This window comes from Vigna unguiculata, chromosome 11, assembly GCF_004118075.2.
Source record: "Vigna unguiculata cultivar IT97K-499-35 chromosome 11, ASM411807v1, whole genome shotgun sequence".
In the NCBI taxonomy this organism is placed as follows: domain Eukaryota; kingdom Viridiplantae; phylum Streptophyta; class Magnoliopsida; order Fabales; family Fabaceae; genus Vigna; species Vigna unguiculata.
The window spans coordinates 30,611,145-30,631,004 of NC_040289.1; the positions used below are offsets into that span (position 1 = coordinate 30,611,145).

Below are 19,860 nucleotides of genomic sequence, written 5' to 3' on the forward strand. Positions count from 1 at the left end.
CATGCAACAAAATCAGGTAACATTTTAGATTTGTATACCGATAAATGGTTGTAACTTAATGATTGACATTTTCAATGATTGTTGTAGTTTATTTGGGTTCCTTATGAGGGATTGGGCCCTATCATTGATGTTGGAGCATATCGTGACCAAGCAATATGGACTTCATGCACAAGTTTAATTTTTTTTGCCATTGTCGAATGGCACCAGTCCGACAGGGTCAAGTTACAATTTCGCCTATCACAGGAGATCCCTGAAGAACCCAACAACCTTAATCATTTACATAAATTAGACATGAGGGGGCGACAAGATGAGAACTGGGTTACTAGACATGCGCAATGGATACATGTATGGAATAACCGGCATGACCTTACGTTGACTGGAGTACCGATGCTTGGGCCACTTCAACACACAATGGAATACATGTCATGGTATACTTCAAACTCATGTTTATATTTGTCAGTTCCACAAATGTTAAATGATCCTAGAATGCATCGTCAATCAACATCGACAAATGTCCCTCCACCACCACAAACTACGCATGACTTAAACACTCCTCCTCCACCACAAGATATGGAGGGAATAAGGAATTCAGTTTCACCAAACTCAGAACTAGGCATACCAAGTATGTTTGCAACTTATGCTAAAACACCACCTTCTGCACAACCGTGGTTGCATACATATCCCCAAAGTCCAAATTTCTTTGAAGGTCTGCATCAGTCGCAACAAGACTCAGTTTACTACGTCCACAATCCTTACAGGTATGGTCCCATCAAATGACTTCTTATGATGATGCGCATATGGTTAAGACTAACCCCATTTGGAATTCTACATAACGAGAACCTTCCATCTTCGAAATCAATAGTAGCATTAAAGGAATTATATGCATTGAGCTCCTCAAATAAAACCATTATTACTTGTTATACTAGAGCACTCCACAACTTTCAAACTAAGGAACCACAACCTTAAATAGAACTTACTACCTTCACCTGCATAGCCTGTCAAGAAAGCAATTTACTTTGACCACTGTAAAAGTTAACGCAAATTTGAAATAATTGGCCTGACTTGCACCTTCTCATTATGACAAGACTACTGAACTTTATTGGGAGGTGTCAAAGCTGATGTAGTATATTACTGCTCTTAAAGGGGGCAGATACATTAATTGGGATAACATGCTAGTTAAAAAATTTAATGTAACCTCTGTAAAAGCTGACGCAAATTTTAAATAAGTGGCCTGACTTGCACCTTCTCATTATGACAAGACTACTCAACTTTATTGGGAGGTGCCAAAGCTCATACAGTATATTAATGCTCTTAAATGTGGTAGATACATCAATTGGGATGCGTGCTAATTAAAAAATTTACTTTAACCACTGTAAAAGCTTACGCAAATTTGAAATAATTGGCCTGACTTGCACCTTCTCATAATGACAAGACTACTCAACTTTATTGGGAGGTGCCAAAGCTAATATAGTATATTACTCCTCTTAAAGGTGGCAGATACATCAATTAGGATTTCGTGCCAATTACAAAATTTACTGTAAACATTGTAAAAGCTTATGCATATTTCAAATAATTGGCCTCAATTAGACCATGTAATTATGACAATAATTGTCAACTTTATTGGGAGGTGCATTCATTAATGGTATCACATGCAATCTAACACTATGAGAATATGTGTGCACTTTATTGGGATACCAGGTCATGTCAACCTTATTTGAATCCATACCCAGACCCACATCTACTTGCCTTATAAATACATCAACTCGAAAAACAACTTAGTGTCCTCTGCTACTGCATAACAAAACAACCTACTACCAACTCAAACCACTATCAAAATATCAACACATCCAATTCTTTGACATGGAACACTTTGGCATCAACACCCAAGAGAACTATTCAAATTCCTATCTTGTAGCCTTGTTTTCCAATGGTCAAATGATGCAATGTGAAGATGGTGTGAAGTTCCAATGTGAAAGTCCAAAACTCTTTCGCATACCAGAGAATTGCACACTCAACATTTTGACCCAAAAAGTGTGCTCAACTGTAGGGGTTCCAAGCACGACATTCATCAATAAGTTGTATTTCAGAAGACCCACAGTCAACGAAGATGGAGCCATTATGTATGATGCTATTCAAATCTCAACAGACGATGACGTTGCAGAAATCATTCGTTGTAAGTCTCATCTACCCATTAACACAATAATTGAATTGTTTGTTACCTTGATAAGGTTTGTTGACGAAATACTTACTCTTCTACGACCAACTCCCTCATCCTCTTCCATAGTCCCAAACCCTACTCCGCGTTCACCAGCAAAGTTATATTATGGAGGACCTCTAAGAAGGGCAGACATCACAGATAGCCCATATGGTTACGGGCTATACTTAATCCAACACTACTGTTATGATGTCAATCCCCCACAATTTCACCTTTGATGACCTTCTACAAAAAATAATGCAGAAAACACATCGTGGGACTCGTTTCTTAATAACTCATATTATCTACCTTCGTCCCATGAAGATTGTCAACAACAGACTTATCCATGACACGACTCAAATCAAAACAGATACTGATGTTGCACAAATGATCCATGACTCGTTTAATAATTACATGTCTTAATTTTTTTATTAGATTATGATTAATTATTTTTTAGTAATATTTACAAAAAAGGTATATTGATAAAGAATGGAAGAATAAATGAATCATTTAAGAGTGATGAAAAGGAAATTATTGACTAAAACTAGATTCTACCTATTCACATATGTTGAAGTATTATACTAATCATAAAAAATGTTCAGTTAGAGAAGTCATTTTTTGAAGCATTATACTAATTATCGAATCTAATGATCTCAAAATTATATTACTTTTGCCTCTCCAACACTTTTTGTCAAGATCTGTCACTGGTTAAAAGATTAAATTTATTAAACGTTATATACGTTAAATTAAAAATAAAAAGTAGTAGAATTAAATAAAATTATTAAATATTTTAAAAAATTGTCTTTATTAAATTAATACATGTTTAACGTTTTACTAAATGTATAATAATATATCTAACATGAATTAATTTAATAAGATCAGTTTGTTAAGAGAATTAACGAAAATGATTAGTTGACTATTGTTACTCTCACAATAGAGAATTATTTTAGGTCATTTGAGAAATAGAGTCATAAACTCTAGGTATTGGTTTAGATGTTCATTGTTCACATAGAGAGACAAAGTTTACGTTTATTTTTCGTCATTTGGAATAGTTATAACTATTTTTTTTTTTAATTCTTATTAATATTTTTATGAAAGAAATAAATCTTGAAAAAAACTAATACGCTTCAAATCAACCTAAAGAACATAAAGATTTAGAGTCACAAGGAAAGTGTTTCAACAATTTCAGCTCACATGAATTAGCAGTCTCATGTTCTTCTTTCCATTTAAATGAAACTTTTGTAAGAGTGTTCTTCCTTGCAAGAATTCTAAATGAAAGTCCTCTAATCCAAGATGTAATATTGTTAGTTACATAAACATAAACACCAATAATGAATGAAAAATAAATCTATCTAAATTATAAAAAAGTGAAAAATGAAAATAAAGTTAAGATAAACGCAACAAGTGTTTTAATAAAAATAATTGATAAGTATTAATATAAGTATAAAAACTTTTAGATTATTAACACATTATAGTAATTATTATAATAATTGTTAATATAAATCTTAATAATTAATAAATAGTGCAAAACACAATGTAAGATCTACTTCTTTTATCATCCTCTTTTCTTTGTTCTCTCCCTGCTAGATTTGCATGGTAATTAAGGTTGCAAAATAACATTTAACACTTTCTACATGCATTAAAATTGAAAAATTTATTGAATTATTTTAAACTATTAATACACGACTTCTTTTTATCATAAAAATATTAATAAGAATCGGTGTAAATATAACTATGACACATTTTTTAAATATAGATAATATTACATTAGTAGCTAATATTATAATGTTATTAAGTTAATATATATAAAATAAATTTATATTTATTAATATTAAAGTAAAATGAATGAAGATAAAAAAATAATTGTTGATGAATAAAAAAAATAAAAATTTTTATAAAAAATATGTAAAATAAATTATTAATTTTTAATAAATAATTATATTATAAAGGTTAGAGTTGAAATTATAAAATACAAAAAAAAAGAATCGTTTCTTTTATATAGTTATAGATTAAAAAGAAAAAGAAAAGTAATTATAACTAATTCAAATGACGAAAAATGTAAACCTGTACCAAATTGTCTCCATGTGAACAATGAATATCAAAACTTAATACATAGAATTTATGACTCTATTTTTCAAATGACCTAAAATAAATTTCATACCCAATACCCACCTCACGTGCTTGAACAAAACAAACAAAATCAAAACCAAAAAATGAAAGGTAACACCACGTTAGGGAGGAAATAAAGTTGTAAGATAAACGGTAGTCAACTGATATTTTCGAAGAATTAAATGCAGTAAACGTTCAATCTAATATATAAAAAAATAGTCAAATTAAATAAAATAATTAAATACTAAAAAATTATTTTTATCAATTAATACATTTTTAACATTTTACGAAACATAGAATATATATTTAAAATGAATTAATTTTAATATTGATTAGTTTTGTTAAAATATTGAACTAATTATACGTTATATTTGTCAAATAAAAACATACAGTCAGATTATATACAATCATTAAATATTTAAAATGTTGTGTTATAAAATATTTTTATCAATTACTACATTTTTTTACATTTTACTAAACATAGAATATATATTTAAAATGAATTAATTTTAATATTGATGAGTTTTGTTAAAATATTGAACATATATAAGTATAATAACTTTTAGATTATTTACACACTATAATAATTGTTAGTATAAATCTTAATAATTAATAAATAGTGCATAACACAATGCAAGATCTACTTCTTTAATCATCCTCTTTCTCTACATGCATTAAAATTGAACAAATTTATTGATTTATTTTAAACTATTAATACATGACTTCTTTTTATCATAAAAATATTAGTAACAACAGGTGTAAATACAATTATGACACATTTTTTAAATATTGATAATATTATATTAGTTGGGATGATATTATAATATTATACATTTTTTAAATATTGATAATATTATATTAGTTGGGATGATATTATAATATTATTAAGTTCATATACAAAATAAATTTATATTTATTAGTAATAAAATAAAATGAATGAAGAAAAAATAATAAATACAAAAAAAAAGAAAAAATAATATATTTTATCGAAAATATACAAAATAAACTATTAATTTTTAATAAATAATTATATTATAAAGGGTAGAGTTGAAATTATAAATCTTTCTTCTATATTGTTATAGATTAAAAACAAAAAGAAAAATAATTATAACTGATTCAAATGACAAAAATGTAAAGTTGTACCAAATTGTCTCTATGTGAACGATGAATATCAAAACTTAATACCTAGAATTTATGACTCTATTTTTAAAATGACCTAAAATAAATTTCATACCCAATGTCCACCTTGAACAAAACAAACAAAATCAAAACAAAAAATTGAAAGGTCACAGGATGTCATCGGGACGGGTAGGGTACGGTTCTCTCGTACTCTATGTGTTAAATAAATATATGTCTCGTACCCTTATCCATCTCCGTCGAGTATCTGTTATGGGGTACCCGCCTAATTTTTTAATATCCACGGATATCCACGGGTACCCACGGATATTTACAAAAAAATAAAAATAAATATTTAACAACATATTTTAATCATAAATTTAAATAAAATACAATACATAATATTCATAAATTTTAAACAAAGATCAAATAACCCATTTAAATGGTGTTGAATGATAGTTTACAAAGAAATGAATTTTTTTTAAAACTAATTGATAAAAAAAATAACTCATTCAAAATCAATATGTTAATATTTTTAATCATGTTTTTTTTTTGTCAATTTAAATTAGAGTATAGCGAGTAAGGATATCTACTAATACGGATACTATGATACTCGTACCCGTCCCGTTAATATGCTGGTATTAAAAATACCCATACCCATTATCCACGGATATCTATTTACAATATCCATTTTCTACCTGTTACGAATTTTATATACATATACCCACGATTACGAATTTTTTAAACATCTTTAATCAGATCACGTTAGGGAGGAAAAATAAAGTTGCAAGAGAGACATTAGTCAATTGATATTTTCGAAGAATTAAATGCAGTAAACGTGCTATCTAATAAATAAATAAATAAAACAGTCAAATTAAATACTAAAAAATATTTTTATCAATTAATACATTTTTAACATTTTACGAGACATGGAATTTATATTTAAAATGAATTAATTTTAATATTGTGAATTTTGTTAAAATATTGAACTAATTATATGTTATATTTGTCAAATAAAAAATACAGTCAGATTATGTACTATCATTAAATATTTAAAATGTTGTGTTATAAAATATTTTTATCAATTAATACATTTTTAACATTTTACTAAACGTAGAATATATATTTAAAATGAATTAATTTTAATATTGATGAATTTTGTTAAAATATTGAACTATACGCTATAGTTGTCAAATAAAAGATACAGTCAGATTAAATAAAATCATTAAATATTTAAAATGTTGTGTTATTAAATTAACATATTACTAACATTTTTCTAAAGATAATATTTAAAATGAATTAGTTTTTATATTGATGAGGTTTGTTAAAAATTAAATTTACTAAATATACTATATTTTTCAAGTTAAACAATTTCGTAGCATATTCTGTAAATTAAATATAAATATATTTTGTTATCTTTTGAAAATGATTACTATTATAATATAATAAAGATCAAATGAATACTAAATATTTACCATATGATCATAGAAACACAATGTTTTTCTTTGAAGTGCTTTCTTCTCAATTGTTTCTAGTCATTGTTTGGTCATTTTCAACTATTATTACATCTCTTGTTAGTGTTGTGAGTTTACCAAACAATGAAAGTGTTCCAGCACTGTTTGTGTTCGGAGACTCTATAGTAGATACAGGTAACAATAACTACATTAACACCATAGCCAAATGTAATTTTCGACCATATGGTAAAGATTTTGGTGGAGGAAATCAACCAACTGGGAGGTTCAGCAATGGTTTAACCCCTTCAGATTTCATTGGTACAAACAAAAATTCTTATTCTTGAATTCTTTTACCATTATATGCTGTTCTAATCCATTTCCCTGACAATTTTTCTTTCTTTGGTCTTTTTAATTAGCTGCAAAATTTGAAGTTAAGAAGCTTTTGCCACCGTACCTTGATCCAAATTTGAAACGTGAAGATCTCCTCAGAGGTGTAAGCTTTGCATCTGGTGCTAGTGGATATGATCCTCTAACTTCTGAACTAGCAGTAAATAATATTTCCCACCTAAAACCTTACAATATATTTTCATTTCTTCTCAGCATATCTTAGACATTAACTATAATTTTCTTTCGTTGTCATATGTTATGTTAGTTAGTGTTATCATTATCAGATCAACGGGACAAATTCAGGGAATACATAAAAAAGATACAGAACATGGTTGGAGAAACCACAACGACAACAATGATATCGAAAAGCATATACATCTTATGCACAGGAAGCAATGACATTACCAATACTTACTCTTTTAGGCGGCTGAAATATAATATTTCAACTTATACAGACTTCATGGCTTCACAAGCTACAAAGTTCTTAAAAGTAAGTACCTATGAGCAATTTAGTTTACATTTTGCGAAGAATGATTTAATAAAATCTTGTCTAAAAGGTTTCTTGACAGTTAGACAGTGCTAAACTATCCCATATATTACAAAGTTTATATCATGTTTGTAGATAGTCTCACAAAACCGTCTACATGGTGAAATCGTCAAATGACTATTTAGTTTTGTTGTGAAAAGTATTGTTCAGGTGTCTTCCTTGTTTGTTTGGTGCATTTCATGTGTGTTAGTTATAACAAAGTTTACATTATAAACAAGATATTTGTATCTATATATGGAGTTAACCTCCGAGTTGTAATTGAATGAAAGTTTTCTCAAAGTCATACTCATAAGTTGTACCACTAACACAAAATACATTTATTATGTCACGTGATTTACGTCCGATCATTAAATGTCAGACACAAAAAAATACACGGTGACATTTTTGTAAATAATTTGTCAAAATTTACGTCTGACCTATTTGGTTAGACTTAAATTTATGTCGAGTAGATAGAAGTCAGACGTAAATTTACGTATGACAAAAAAGGATTAGACGTAAAAATCAAATTTTATGTCTGATCTAGAGGGGTCAAACCTAAATCCCTCAAGTCACTTTCATTTTCACTCTCTCCTTCAAAACAATGCCAACAAACACGCACATGACCACTGCGACCATTCCATTGGTGTTTGTTCTGTTGTTTTTTCTTCTTTTAATATCAAACTCTCCTTCTCGCCACTTATGTTTTCCCTCTCTTCTTCACAACTTGTGAAGAACTTGCAAACCACCATCTGAACACGCCGTAAGCATTGTAAACCTTAGAGGGCCTCCATTGTGTTGCAGATCTCGACGCGATGGTTCACACGGCTTTGACGATGCAAATATGTTTGGCTATTGCTCTTTGCGTTTTTTCAGCAAAAGGGAAAGATGCGGTTTTTCGATTTGCTATGTTGATGTACAACTCAAAGGTCTCCAGCATGGTGCATGGATGACGACGAGATTCAGTGGATGTCATATCTGTTGCTGGGTTCCAGCATCGCTTGCGTGGTAGGTTTTGTGGGGGGTGTTGGTGTGATGGAGGAGTTATTCCGATTGCAAATCTGGTGATGGTTCGCGTTTGAGTTGCAATGAGGATATTCAATAAAGTTGGTCAATAGTTGTTCGACGAGTGTGCTTGATGGCCTAAAGAACAATGAATTTTTACGTCTATTATGTTGTCACCAAATGTAAATTTATGTCTCTTGAATCTATGTCCGATTTAGACTAGACGTAAAAAGCTAAAAATGTTGGACGTAATAAGCCCATTTTGTGTTAGTGTACTTTACGTGATTTAGTGAATTTTTTTGTGGATGTAGATTGCAGTTAGTTAATACTTCAATCGAACCACGTTAAACTTTATATATAGCAACGAGGTAGACTATTTAACAGTGATAATAGAGGAGGCAGAATAAGGTCAAAGGTCAAAGACAAAGAATAGTGGAAATACATCATTTATTAGATGTTAACATTGCAATAAGGAAGGACACACTAGAAAGTTGTGTTTAGAGAGTTAGAAGACAACTATAACCTTGACAAACTGTTTAGGTTTGGCAAACAACTTGATTAGAGGTGTCAAAATAGGTTGGAACCCACGAGCCAACCTGGCTCACCACGGGTTCGGGTCGGGTTGGGTTAAAAGTTTTTTACAAATTTCAATAGGGTTGATTTTTGACCCGGCTCATCCGGGTTGAACCCGTGGTGAGCTGGGTTGGCTCACCAACCCGTAGATAAAATGGTCACACAAGTATTTTTTATTAAGTTGGGCTTTACATTTGGGTCATGCTAGGTTATTTTTTTTAGCCAACACATAAATATTGTGTATTTTTTTTTATTTTGATTTGTATTTGGACTGTATTAAAGTTTATTTAGATTTTAATTAGAATTATAATTTAGTTTTGAATGAAGAATAAATAAAAAAATTGTATTTTTTTTAATTAAGTGAACTCGTGAACCAACCCGTTTAACCCTTAAACCCATAGAGGGTCAGGTCGGGTTTGATTTTTTTTGGCTCGCTAAAAAGTGAGCCGGGTTGAGTTGGCTCAGTAAATCATTAACTCGTGGTGGGTTGAGTCGGGTCAGGTCGGATTATCCATTTTGATAGCTCTAAACTTGAAGGGGGTTTAGCTCTTCTTGATGAGAATGAGTACTCTTGTAAGATAAATGGAGTTGGAACCAAAAAGTTTTGTTTGCATTGTGGAACTAATAGAGTGCTTGAAGAAGTTAAGTTTGTACCTAGCTTGAAAGACAAGGTTAAATCCCCTTATGAGATAACGAAGAAGGGATATGCATTTAAAGATGATAAGGGGTGTTGAGTCAAGACATCATCTTTAATGAAACTGAAATGGCTTGTAAGCCAAAAGTTTCAAAATTAAACTCGGAGGTAAGAAGTGCTTGATTTCTTACAAGATCATGTGTTAGACAATTTTGTATATGATAAACAAGAAGCTTTTAGTGTAGAAAAATGATATGATGATTACATGTTTGCCACATATAGAATGAGGAGAACAATAAAAGCTCTAAAGATAGTAAAGATAGTAAACTAAAAACTGGTCAATAAAATTTCAAGGCAAGATTGGTGGCTAGAGGCCTTACTCAGACAAAAGGAGTTGATTATAATGATGTGTTCTATCTTGTAGTAAAGCACATATATCCATCATGATGTTGTTATCCATGGTTGTTAAGTTTAACCTTAAGATGGAACATATGAATGTTAAGATTGCGTCCTATATGGAGACTTAGAAAAGCATGAAACAACCAAAAGGATTTGAGGTAGGAAGCAAGAAAAATTGTGTTTATAAGTGAAACAAATCCTTGAATGGGTTGAACAATCTTGAAGACAATGGAATAAGTGCTTTGATGATTTCATTGCAAGTATTGGTTTTGAACGTATCGAGTTTGACACTTGTATCTATTTCAAGTTTCTAGTAGACAATTAGTTCATTTTATTTATATTGTATATAAGTGACATTCTTATAGCAAGCAATAGTAAACCTCAGGTGTAGAAGGTAAAAATTGAGTTGGACAACGAGCTTGAAATGAAAGATTTTTAAGTTACTAAGAAGATATTGGGGATTGAGATCATAAGACTATGTGAGGTTAGACCAATCTTAGAAAATTTCTTGAGAAGTTTGGTATGACAAACTTGAAAATTGCATCCACACCTCTTGCGTCTGATTACAAGATGAGTGATGAACAATATCCTAAGACTTTTGAGGGATAATTTTATGTGGACAATCTTTTATGTGCCAATATTGTTAATGCCATTATGTATGTGATGGTTTGCACATGCCTTGACACAAGTTATGTTGTAAGCATTGTTAGTAAGTTTATGTCAAATCGTAAATGAGCCCATTAACAAGCTCTTAAGTTTAGGCTTCATTATTTGAAGGGATCACGTGGACGAGTTTTAGTTTATGGCGGAGCTAGAGGATCTACTAGAGATACTCTCGCAGAAAGGTTTATTGACTCAAATTTTGTTGGGTATTTGAACATTAGAAAGTATCTCATAGGATTTGTGTTCACTGCTTATGACACGATTATCTGTTGGAAGGTTAATCTTCATAAGGCATTGACTTCCTCTATCATTGAAAAAGAGTTTATTGTCATGAAAAAAAATAGTGAATGAAGCCTTATGGTTGAAAGGTCTACCAAAGGAATTGAAGGTGCATAGTTTCATTGTCTACTATAACAGTAGAAGTGTGATACAATTGTTCAAAAATCAAGTATACCATGAAAGAACTAAGTACATCGGTGTTAAGCTACATTTCGTAAGAGAGGATATTGTACGAGGGCCTATGAAAATGATGAAGGTCTCAACAGATTATAATGACTTTGATATGATTTTGAAGATTTTTCCAGGTAACTAGTTTTTTCATTGCTTGGATTTGATCAAGTTGAGTGGTGATTAAGCCTCTAATGGACTGAGAATGACATACAACAACTCTTGCTTATAAGATTAGTAAAATCTTATCCAAAATTCCTAGATCATTTGATAGTGCTAGATTGTCTAGTGTGTTATACAACTTCTATCATGTTGGCAAATGGTCTTAGTTGACCTTTTAGTCTCTTAGGATCTACTAAGCCATGAATCGTCTAGTGAAACATTGTATGAGAATTTTGTTTTGTTTGAGGAGCATTGTTTGTGTATTTGTTGTTAGACTATGTGTGTAGACATGTCAAAATGAGCCAACCCGGCTCATACGAGTTTGCTCACCACAAGCCGAGTTGAAAATGAGTGAATCCAACCCGGCTCACTTTATGGTGAGTCAGAAATTTTACAACCCGCCTCAACCCACCACGGATTGGTGGGTTAAGTGAGTTGACTCATCAACCAACAAAAAAGAATTATTTATGTATTAATTTTTAAGTATTCAAATATTTAAATAATTTTTTAAACAATCCATGAGATGACAATCACAATAAAATCAATAACCAATGTTTTCATCATGCTCACCACCAATATATGATGAATTGTTTCCAAGAAAGTATCTATATAGTTCAAGAAAACATGGCTAATATTACACATTTTCTATCATGTTATTCAATAAAATATAAATAAAAAGACTACACATTTTTGTCATACTAATTTAGAAAAAATTGTTTATTAGACGGTTGCTTAAGTAATTTACCATAAAGATTATAGTTAAAGATGAAAGTATCAACATATATAACTTAACAATCAAATTAATTACACATTCAAACTATTCAAATATTATTGAGAAACATTCTAACATTTAAAAATATAAAATTGTGAACCTATATAATTAGAAGTAGTAAATAATTATTAAAAAAATATTGTAAAAAAATGTTGGTGGGTTAAGTGGGTCAACCCACTCTCAACCCGGCTCGAACCCGTAGGTTAAGTGAACCGAGTTGAGTTCAATCCACTTTTAAAAAAGTTGAATTTTTCTTAATCCAACCTGGCTTGAACCCGGATTGGCTCACAAATTGAAACTCATTTTGACATCTGTATATGTGTGTAAGTTATAAGTATTTGCACTATAAATAGCACCCTTGTATCTTCATGTGAAGGTTTATGTTGTAACTAGTTATGATTTATATGTGATTTAGTGAATTCTTCCATAAAAGTAGATTGAACTTCGTTAATACTTCAATTGAATCACATTAAATTCCATATTTGTGATTCTTTGTTCTTCTTTAACTAGTGTTTACCTTCTACTGCTTAATTTTGCTATTTCTTTATTATCGCTATTTGTGTAATAGATGCTCTGCAATAAATTTGACCAAGCTAATTCCTAATAAAACTTGTATTACTAAAACTTATTTCGTACATCTTTGCAAGATGGTACATAATCTTAAATGAATAAAATGCAGGAACTTTATGGACTTGGAGCTAGAAGAATTGGAATAGTTGGTTTGCCAATTCTAGGGTGTGTGCCCTTTCAAAAAACAATGAGAGGAGGATTTAAGAGAGCATGTTCAGATTCTGAAAATCAAGCTGCGATATTGTTCAACAAAAAGCTATCATCCCAAATAGATATTCTTGGGAAAAATTTTCCTGAAGCTAGACTTGTCTACCTTGATATTTACAACCCATTATCGGATATGATTCAAAACCCCTCTAAATATGGTAATCAAACACATCTACCATATTATATCTATTATATAAACCAAAATTGAGTAAACAACCATTTTAATTCCTAGAATGGTAGGTGTTATCACATTTAAAACTAAGAAAATTTTTAAGAAAAAAAAGTCTCATGAAGTAAAATAAGTCGCCAAACGTAACTATTTTTTTATTACTTTGTTCCTAAGTATATATTGATATTATGACTTTATATTTATTTGAATTGGTTTGGTGTTTTAGGTTTTGAAGTAGCAGATAAAGGATGTTGTGGCACAGGATATTTTGAAGTAGGCTTTATGTGTAACGCTCTTTCCAAGATATGTTCAAACAGGTCAAACTATATATTTTGGGATAGTGTCCATCCTACGGAAAGGGCCTATAATATACTTTGTTCAGAGGCGCTTGACAAAAATATCAACAAATTCTTCTGAGTTTTATTTGGTTGTACTCTTACTGATATGAATACAATAACAATATATTTGTCTTGTGCTAGAAAGTTATAAACTGATTTTTTTTATATAACTTCATTAATATTAGATACTTAAATACTTATAACAATTTGAAAAAAAATACAGTTTTTAAAGTTGGTCATATATTTAGCATAATTAAAAGTGTCATATGGAAAGAAGTTTAACCATTATTTTACTAGTTTAGTGTGACATTGGTTGGTACCACAAGGGTAAACCCTAAACCCTAAACCTTAAACCCTAAACCTGTGATGCATAGATATGATACGTGTATCCGATACGATATGTGTATCGGATACAACACGTATCTGATACGTCGATATGTTTATTTTGAAAATAATAGGTTATGATACGTAATAGATAGCGATATATGAATATTGAAAAAATGTACAATAGTTCTTAAAAACATAATAAATATATGATTGTTAATTATGTGAATCCAAATTAAAACTATATTATTAAAGTTGTCAACATAATAAATATAAAGTATTGTCATCATAAAAGTACTACTACAAGAAAATTTTTAAATAATGACCAATTTTAGTAACAAAAACTATGTTAGAGACCAATTTTTTAATTAAAGACCAATTATTTTGGTAGCCAAAACCTTGGTAACTAATGTTAGTAACCAATTTAAAAACCAATTATTTTGATAGTCAAAACCTTGATAGCTAATGTTAGTGAACAATTTAGAAACAATTCATATTACTTATCAATTTAGAGACTAATTATAATTTTTAGAACTATTTTAGTTGTCAATAATTTTTAGTTTTTAAATTGGTATCCAAATTGGTCACTATATAGTGACTAATTATTTGTTGTCACAAAAATGGGTCATTATTCAAATATTTTTTTGTAGTTTACTACGATTTTATAAAGTAGAAATTTCATTGATAAGTATCGGTAAAATATCCTAAATATCGAATACGGATACATGTCGAACACGGATACGTGACCCAAGTTGAAATATTGGTGTATCATGTATCATAGGGTAATACTAACTCTATGTTGCTGAAAATAAATAATTGTTGTTAGCTCTGATAGAAGGAATTACTCTAATTAAAGAAAAAAGGAAAAATAATTTTTTTTTAAATAAAATAAGTTGTTCAGATGAAAATATTAAAAAAACATTGAAATCTAAAAATATTAAGAAATAAAATTTAGAATTTACTAAAAAAAAAGAAATTAAAATTTCACTAATAATCACTATTATTTATACACATTTTATGCACAAATTGGAAAAAAATTAATATATACTATTTAAATTTTGAAATTTAGCTAATACTTTTTTGTAAATTTTATTTTTAAAATAAATATTTTTGAAATATAATTGTATCTAAGATATTTTAATTACTAAAATATTTAAAAAATAAAGAAAATTTAATTACCAGTAATTTAAATCTAATGTATTTCAAACTTTTAAAATTATTGTTAAGAGATAAGAATGTCATTGCCATGCATGAGTAGATAATTACAGGATATAAATATAAAATATCACATTCTTACTTGCACATTGTCTTCTAATTTGTTGAAATTCACAACAAATTCCGGAGACAAAGTTCATGAAGCACAACCAGCGACCTAATTTGTGTTTCAACAAATTTAACCTATGTTATCAATTTTTCGGATCAAATTAGTACTATATTCTATTTTTATTTACTTTTACGTTTTCCAAAATATATTTTTATCTATTAATTCCCAACTAAGTATATTTATTTTTATAATTTTTTCCTAAGCATTGAAATGGATTTTTATGTTAGATTGAACCATGTAGTTGATTGGCCGACTTACAGATATATTTAGAAAAATTATTTAGTATAAAAATTATTTTCTTTACTCCGAAATAGTTATAGTTTAAAGTTTCGTTTTCATAAAAGCTATCACTTTCAATCATTGCGTTACTTATATGTTGCAAATATAATGAATGTAATTTATTTTAAGGTAAATTATTGAAATAGAAAATAAATATTTCATTAAAATTGAGAATAAAGTTAATTTATATTTTTTCTAAAGACTAAAACTACAATGATTAGGCTTTGATATAGGTTTTTTAAAGATAAATATCAAACACTTTTAAATACTTTTTTTATTTTCAGTATTCTTCTGTTTGAAATATTTAGAAAATACTTGTGCTATTGGTAATAGATAAACTTTTGTTGGACTATTAGTAATATAGAAAGGATTATAATATTTTGATCTATTTTTTTTATGTATTTTTAATCTATCAGTCTACTTATTATTATATCATGACATTGCACCATTAATAAAAATCAAAATAGATAATTGAAGGAGATTGTAATATCATTATTGGAATGGTTTACAGTATTCTTCTAATGTATTTCAACCATTGAAGAGTTTTTTTGAAGACATGTTAAATCTTTTTGCTAAAGTTTTTCAAGTCTGGATAATAATTTTGGCTTAAATATTTTACTTTCTATTTTCTTTCAATTTGAAAAGGATAAAATTGTTCTATTTTAAAAAAAATTGAGACTAAATTAAATCAAAATAACAAATATGAAAACTAAAGTGAATCAAAATAACAATATAAGTATGAATTGAATCAAAATAACAAATATAAAAACTAAATTAAATACAACGTAATAACATATTATACTGATACTGACACATAACACTGACATTGCTATGTGATATGATGTTAACTTGACATGTAAAAAATTTTTTTAATTAAGAAAAATTTTAAAAAGTAAAAAAAAATTAAAAGAAATTCAAAAATAATTCAATTAATTAAAAAAAATCAAAAGATTAAAAACTAAAAAACCATGAACTGACATGTGTTATACATCCTTCACAATCTATTCACGATTTAAACATCATTATCAAAAATGACAAAATTAACCAAAATTGATGAAAATTGTGATTTTATTGAACAAAAATAAAAGAATCACATTTGTCAACACTCAATTTCGTCCGAGTAACAATGATAAAAATAATAATAGAAACAAATTAATTAAAGTTCAATGGAGAAAAATAAATAAATAATTAATAAAATAAAAAAGGTAAAAAAATATATTTTAATTTGAGAAAGAATAAATATGTATGTTTATTTTATTTATTATTATTATTATTTATTTTATTTTAATTTAATTATGTTTTTTTGTTTTGTTTTATTTATTATTTATGATTTTTATTTTATTTAATTTTTATTTTTATTATTTTATTATTATATTATTTTGTTTTCTTTTATTATAAGTTCCATTTTGTTTTATGTCTCTCATTCTAGTTTAGTAACAAAAACGAAAAAAAAAACAAAACAAAAGGAAAAAAAAACAACAAAAGAAAAAGAGAAGGAAAAAGAAAAAAAGAGAAATAGGAGAACTACAGGTTGGCGTAAGATCTATGTTATCAGCGTACCTATCTCTTATATCATTGTTTTTGTACTGGAAATTGCGTATAGTAGCTGGCTAGCCTTATCCCATATCTCAGATATTGGAAAGGATAAAAGAGAAATGAGCGAAACAAAAAAAGGGAATTACATAATAAAAAGAAGAAAATCTATTAAAAAAAGAGGATTTTTCATTACAGAGGAGAAGAGAGTATGAGACAGAATAGAGGAGGAGATTCTGTAAACAAAAGAGGAGAAGGAAGCATGTCGGGAAAAGAAAGAAGTTGTTAGTGAATTAACTTTTATTTCCAAGGTAAGTGCCCTTAACTTCTTAAGTCATTCCTTAACACTGGTGCTTATTAATATATGAGTGGAATGAATGTATGGGGTTGGTCTTTAGTTAAGCATCATTCATCTTGTTTTTCATATATTGTTTATACCCTCTGCACTCATGATCGTGCTTGTCGCCTTATCACTCACATCTTCTACCCGACAAAATAAAAAACAAAGCACCAAAATAGTTTCCATCATCATCGTATCATCATCGTAAGAGCCATAATTTCTTTCCTCAAAACCCTGCACAACCATCATGCCCAACCACAAGAACAAAAACACAACAATCCAAACTCCGAAAATCAAAACAGTAAGCCGTCGACGAGTCGGAGTTCGAGCTGAGTGATAGCGGCTCCGATCACAGTTGGGGGTGCGACAGTAAGGCTCGATGGTGTAGCTTCCGAACCCGGTGTGGCTCGTGCGAGAAAAGGTTCAAGAATCTTGGAGCACCGCGGAGGCCGGCGAGGGTTCTGGTAGGGTTTAGCGCTGTCGCAGGTGGCTCTAACGGACCGGGAAGCTGGTGTGGTCGTGACCTTGGGGCTGTAGTGGTGGCTCGCGTGTTGGGAAGGTGAGAGAGGCACCATATTGTATCGTTCTTTGCCGACGATTGTGCTGTGGTCGACCGAAGATGGTGGCCATTTTGTCGGAGGTGCGTTAGAGGGTGGTTCTCCGTGGGAAGAGGTTCCAGACGTGAAGGTTGAAGAAGAACCTTTTTTATTTGAAGAAAGGGAATGGGATAACTTAGGATTTTCTATTTTTGTTAGAAGAAGAAGATGGGCTTACCATCTTTTTGCACCTTGCACCCCCGTAGTTGTACCTTGCACCTTCAATTATTTCACTTTGGGCTAGAATATATTTTACTCTACACATCCCATTTTTCTTTATCTTGCACCCCTATTTTAATTTCATGCTGCGAGCATCCCCTGATGTTTACTAACCTCACACCCCTGCCACACTTGTTTCATTTTTACTATGCGCACCCCTTTTTTATCTCACACCCTTATTTTAATTTTATGCTGCAAGCACCCCCTGATGTTTACTAATCTCGCACTCCTACCACACTTGTTTCATGTTTTACTCTACGCACCCCCTTTTTCTTTATCTCGCACCCCTGTTTTAATTTTATGCTGTGAGCACCCCCTGATGTTTACTAACCTCGCACCCTTGCCACACTTGTTTCATGTTTTACTTCGCGCACCCCTTTTTTCTATATCTCGCACCCCTGTTTTTATTTTATGTTGCAAGCACCCCTTGATGTTTACTAACCTCGCACCTTTGTCACACTTGTTTCATGTTTTACTTTGTGCGCCACCATAATTGTTAATCTCGCACCCCGTGTTTTCTGTTGGTCTTGTTTTGGGTCTGACTGTGTTCGTTGGCTGCAGCCTAATTTTCACAGTTTACACCCTTCTTGTATTTTTACTCTATTTTCAAATTTTTACTCATTACACCCTACTGTGTTTTATGTCTACACCCTTCATGCATTTTTTTTTATTTTTTACCTTCATTTTATTTTTGTCCCATCTTTTGTACACATGTGTTTTTTCTTTCTTTCTAAAAAAATATTTGGAAATTATAAAAAATTACAAAAATAGAAAAATCTGAAAAATGAAAAAAAAAATGTTCTCTTTCACTTTATTGTGTATGTCTGGTCGCCTGTACCGTGTGACACTCATTTTCAAAAAGTACCAAAAATAATCTTTTTTTTTCCTTTTTCTCTTTTAGTGTTTGTCTGACCGTTCGCGTCGTGTGATACACTTATTTTCAAATAGTTCAAAACACAAAAATATATAAAATTTTCAAAATATAAAAATATCAACAATTCCAACCAAAAGTCTTTTTAAGAACTTCGTGATCCTTGATTCTCCACTGTGAGATACGTAGGAGCAAGGTCAGTCCTTGTCAGGTTCACTTTCAAAAAATCAAATCATTTTCCAAATATCTTTTAAATAACTATGTAATCCTGATTTCTCACTTTAAAGGAGAATACGTAGGACCAAGGTCAATCTTTGTCGGGCCCAAAAATCAAAAAATATTTTTGTTTCTTTTTAGTATTATTTGTCTCATTATTTTTGGGGAAAGTTAATGTTTTGAAAACCACATCAACTTTGCATGTTTAGTTAAGGGTACTGCCTTTGGGCGACGTTGTAGGGTGTTAATACCTTTCCTACGCGTAATTGACTCCTGGATCCAAAAAAATATGGTTTTTCGCAGACTTTCTTTATTTTATGGTTTTCCATAATTTTCCAGAAATAACTATGGTGGCGACTCCTAATCTTTTTTAAAACTCATTTCTTTTTTTAGTTCATCGTCCCGTCACGATTCTGGTTGCGACAACATTGAATAA

General features: G+C 29.9%; 1 protein-coding gene across 1 annotated transcript; it reads left to right on the forward strand.

Annotated features, from left to right (window-relative positions):
- Positions 1-6,914: 6,914 nt before the first annotated feature.
- LOC114170352 (GDSL esterase/lipase At5g42170-like) lies at positions 6,915-13,801 on the forward strand. The gene is made up of 5 exons (XM_028055829.1): positions 6,915-7,191; positions 7,290-7,420; positions 7,526-7,750; positions 13,118-13,373; positions 13,611-13,801. Exons 1-5 carry the CDS (start codon positions 6,915-6,917, stop codon positions 13,799-13,801), a joined length of 1,080 nt encoding a protein of 359 aa, XP_027911630.1.
- The last annotated feature ends 6,059 nt before the right edge of the window (positions 13,802-19,860 follow it).